General features: G+C 47.7%; 1 protein-coding gene across 1 annotated transcript; it reads right to left on the bottom strand.

Annotated features, from left to right (window-relative positions):
- Positions 1-254: 254 nt before the first annotated feature.
- LOC134289518 (uncharacterized) lies at positions 255-2591 on the bottom strand. Its single transcript, XM_062855410.1, has one exon. The coding sequence runs from the start codon at positions 2589-2591 to the stop codon at positions 255-257; it is 2337 nt and encodes a 778-aa protein (XP_062711394.1).
- Between the last annotated feature and the right edge of the window lie 1003 nt (positions 2592-3594).

The raw sequence follows: 3594 nt of genomic DNA, 5'->3' as shown, positions 1-3594 counted from the left end.
CACTAGCTATGTAAGTTTTAACCTGAATCTGTTCGAGTTCTGTAAATCAAGATATTTTATAACTGTGTCCTAGTATTAAGTTTTATAATTCATCCACTTACTGTCCCAACAAATTAGTTTTAAGGAAATAACAAATTAAGTCAAACTTCAGTTTTGTTGGAAATTTTAAGAGAAATAGTTTTCACAAGTCCGCATATGTGCACTATCATTCACATGCCACGAAACAATGATCAATATCTACGTTGTTTCTTCATCTACTCCTCTTCGTTGACAGTTGACGGATCTGTCGGAATGACATTCCGTTTCGGTCGGGCTGGCCCTGCAGTATGCGTATCTGAGGCAGTGCTCCCAGCGGCAACATCCTCCCCCCCGTAACACTGGCCACCGGTCCCAGTTTTACCACTATGCTCAATATTCAGTACAGCCAATTTTGCTACCGATCTACGCAGTAATCCCCCCGCAGTTCTCACGACGGCCTGTCGTATTCGCCCGTCGCTTCCTGGTATAACTTCCAATATGCGTCCCCTGGTCCAGTCATTCCTCTTGCCAGCATCCACAATCAAAACCAAATCTCCAACCGTTATTGGCCTTTCCTCTTGGAACCATTTGGTTCTCTTCGTCAACGTTGGCAGCATTTCTCTAATCCAGCGTCTCCAGAAACAGTCCAGCTGGTGTTGGATCATGCTGAACGAGCTTCGCACAGCCGCTGAACAATCCGTTGGTTCGGCAACTGGTTGTAGAATACCTCTTGAGCTGCCCAGGAGGAAATGGTTGGGGGTTAGGGCTTCGCTTTCCTCCGAATCCAAGGGTAGGTAAGTTAAAGGTCGACTGTTGACAATAGCTTCGGCCTCGGCAACGAACGTTAACAGAGATTCATCATCTAGCTTCCGATCCGAATGATACGCACTAAACATCGCTTGCTTCACGGAGCGCACCATGCGCTCCCAAGCGCCCCCCATGTGTGGGGACGCTGGAGGAATGAATACCCATCTTGTCGTTGTACTTGTCACCGTCGCCGCAAGTCCTTGTTGAATCTGGGCCATCAACACTCGCGCCGTTCCTTGAAAGTTGCTGCCGTTATCCGAAAATATTTCCGCAGGCGCACCACGACGACTTACAAAACGACGAATTGACTTGATACAGGCATCAGTAGAGAGACTGCAAACGACTTCACAATGTACTGCTCGGATCGTAAGGCAAGTGAAGAGTGCTATCCATCTCTTAGCACTTCCTCGCCCTACCTTTACATGTATAGGTCCAAAGAAATCCAATCCCACGTATGTAAACGGTCTAACAAATGCCGCCAAGCGAGCGGGAGGAAGAGCCGCCATGCGGGGCACGCGAGGAGCTGCCTTCATCACTCGGCAGGCTAGACAACTACTACTGATTTTTCGAACTAGTGCTCTTAATTGTGCCACGTGGTATCGCTGCCTGATTTCGTTTACTACAGTTTCTGCGTTGCCGTGTTGATATTGTCGATGATAGCAATCCAAAATCAGCATCGTGATCCTATGGTTTCTTGGTAGAACAGCTGGGTACTTCATTTCGATGCTTGCATACTGTGCAGCGCCGATTCTCCCTTCCTGCCTTAGGATTCCCAACTCGTCGATGAAGGGTGACAGATGATACAATATGCTGCTTTTGTCCAGATTGAGCTGCTCGGCTGTTGATCTATCGCGGTTGCGTATCAGAATCGCCATCTCTGCTTGAAATTCTTCTCGCTGTGCCATCTTAATCAACGTTGTTTCAGCTTGGCGCAATTCAGCTTGAGTAAGGTGACCGTTAGCTGTTCGTCCACCGTGACACCGTCGTTCCAGGTTATTTATGTATCTGTGTACGTACGCCATCGCTCTGTGCAGCCGCTCCCACTTTGAGAATCGCTCCCAATCGATCACCGATGACATCTTGACAGCTTCACAATGAACGTTGCAAACGCGTAACTCCTCTTCGGTAGTTTGTTGAAACAGCTTGTTGTGCTTCGGCCATTCTAGTTCGGGTTGTAAAAGAAATGGCGGCCCAGTGAACCATACTCCTTCGGCATCCATGCTTGGTCCATTTCCCCATTTCGTTGCTAAATCCGCTGGGTTCTGCTTCGACGGGATCCATTGCCACTCACTCACCTCCGTTACCTCCAGAATTTCACCAATCCTACAGGCCACATACTGCTTATACTTGCGAGGATCCGATTTCAACCAGGCCAAAACAGTTGATGAGTCCGACCACAAGAACCGCTGCGTCACGGTTACGTTATGAGATTCTTGTGCAAAGCGTAGCAATCTAGATCCAAGTACAGCTGCTTGCAGTTCCAAGCGGGGTATTGACATTGGTTTCAGTGGGGCTACTTTGGTCTTTGCTGCCACCAAAATACAGCGTATCGCTCCTTTTGGATCGACAATACGGAAATAAGCGACAGCCGCATATGCGACCTCGCTCGCATCCACGAAAATGTGTAACTGTAGTCGACGGTAGTGCTCAGATGTAGCGTTAGGGAAATAACATCGTGGAATCTTCACCGTTTGTATCTGTTTCAGCGCTTCGGTCCATCTTCGCCAGCTTTCCTGTTGATCTCCATCAATTTCTTGATCCCACATGATTCCAGCTCGCCAGATATCTTGCAGAAGAATCTTTCCATGAACAAGAAGAAAGCTTAATAAACCCAGAGGGTCAAAGAAGCTCATTAGACATCGCAAGACCTGTCGCTTCGTTGGACGAGATATGCCTTCAATTATTTGTTGCACATCATCTTTCATCTGCGTACAAAAGCCCAACTTGTCTTCATCCGTTAGCCATAACATACCGAGAACCCGCTCTTACTGACTGCTCTTGTCCAAGAACATGTGTTTATTGCTTGAATCCTTGGTTTCGCCAAGACTCTGGACCACAGCAGGGCTATTCGATTGCCAGTTCCGTAGCGAAAATCCACCTCTGTCGTGTATTTCCCGTACTTGACTGGAAACTTCGATAGCTTCTTCTTCGGACGCGAAACTCGTCAAATAATCATCTACGTAGTGATTCTCGATGATATCTGCTGAAGCTCTGGGATACTCTTCGGAGAATTCAGTCGCATTTTGATTCTTGACGTATTGTGCGGACGCTGGCGAACACGTCGAGCCGAAAGTCGCCACGTCCATCAGGAAAATGTTTGGCTCGTTTGACGGGTCAGTGCGCCAAAGGAAACGCTGAGAGTGTCGATCCGCCTCACGGATTCGAATTTGGTGGAACATTTCCTTTATGTCAGCTGATACAGCTATACCGAACTGTCGAAAACGGACTAAGATAGCAGATAAGGAAGTCAGTTGATCGGGACCCTTCAAAAGTAGCGAATTGAGAGATATGCCATTGACCATGGCAGACGCATCCCAAATGAGACGGATCTTTCCCGGCTTTTTCGGATTCACCACCGCTCCAAGGGGTAGATACCAGATTCGTTTCATATCAGCAGCTGACAACTCTTCCTCGGTGGCTCGATGTGCATACCCCTTTTGTTGATATTCATCTATCTGGCGTGTTAGATTTTCCTTCAACGTCGGATCTCTATTCATTCGACGCTCCAGACACTCGAATCTTCGCAAAGCCATCGCGTAACTATCCGGA

This window comes from Aedes albopictus, chromosome 1 (genome assembly GCF_035046485.1).
Source record: "Aedes albopictus strain Foshan chromosome 1, AalbF5, whole genome shotgun sequence".
Lineage (NCBI taxonomy): Eukaryota > Metazoa > Arthropoda > Insecta > Diptera > Culicidae > Aedes > Aedes albopictus.
Note: the sequence above shows the minus strand (reverse complement) of the source record. Positions and strands in the feature narration are given on the sequence as shown.

Excerpts from the sequence above, each read along its gene's own strand:
- LOC134289518 (XM_062855410.1), bottom strand. The coding sequence starts at position 2,591 with ATGTGGGATCAAGAAATTGATGGAGATCAACAGGAAAGCTGGCGAAGA.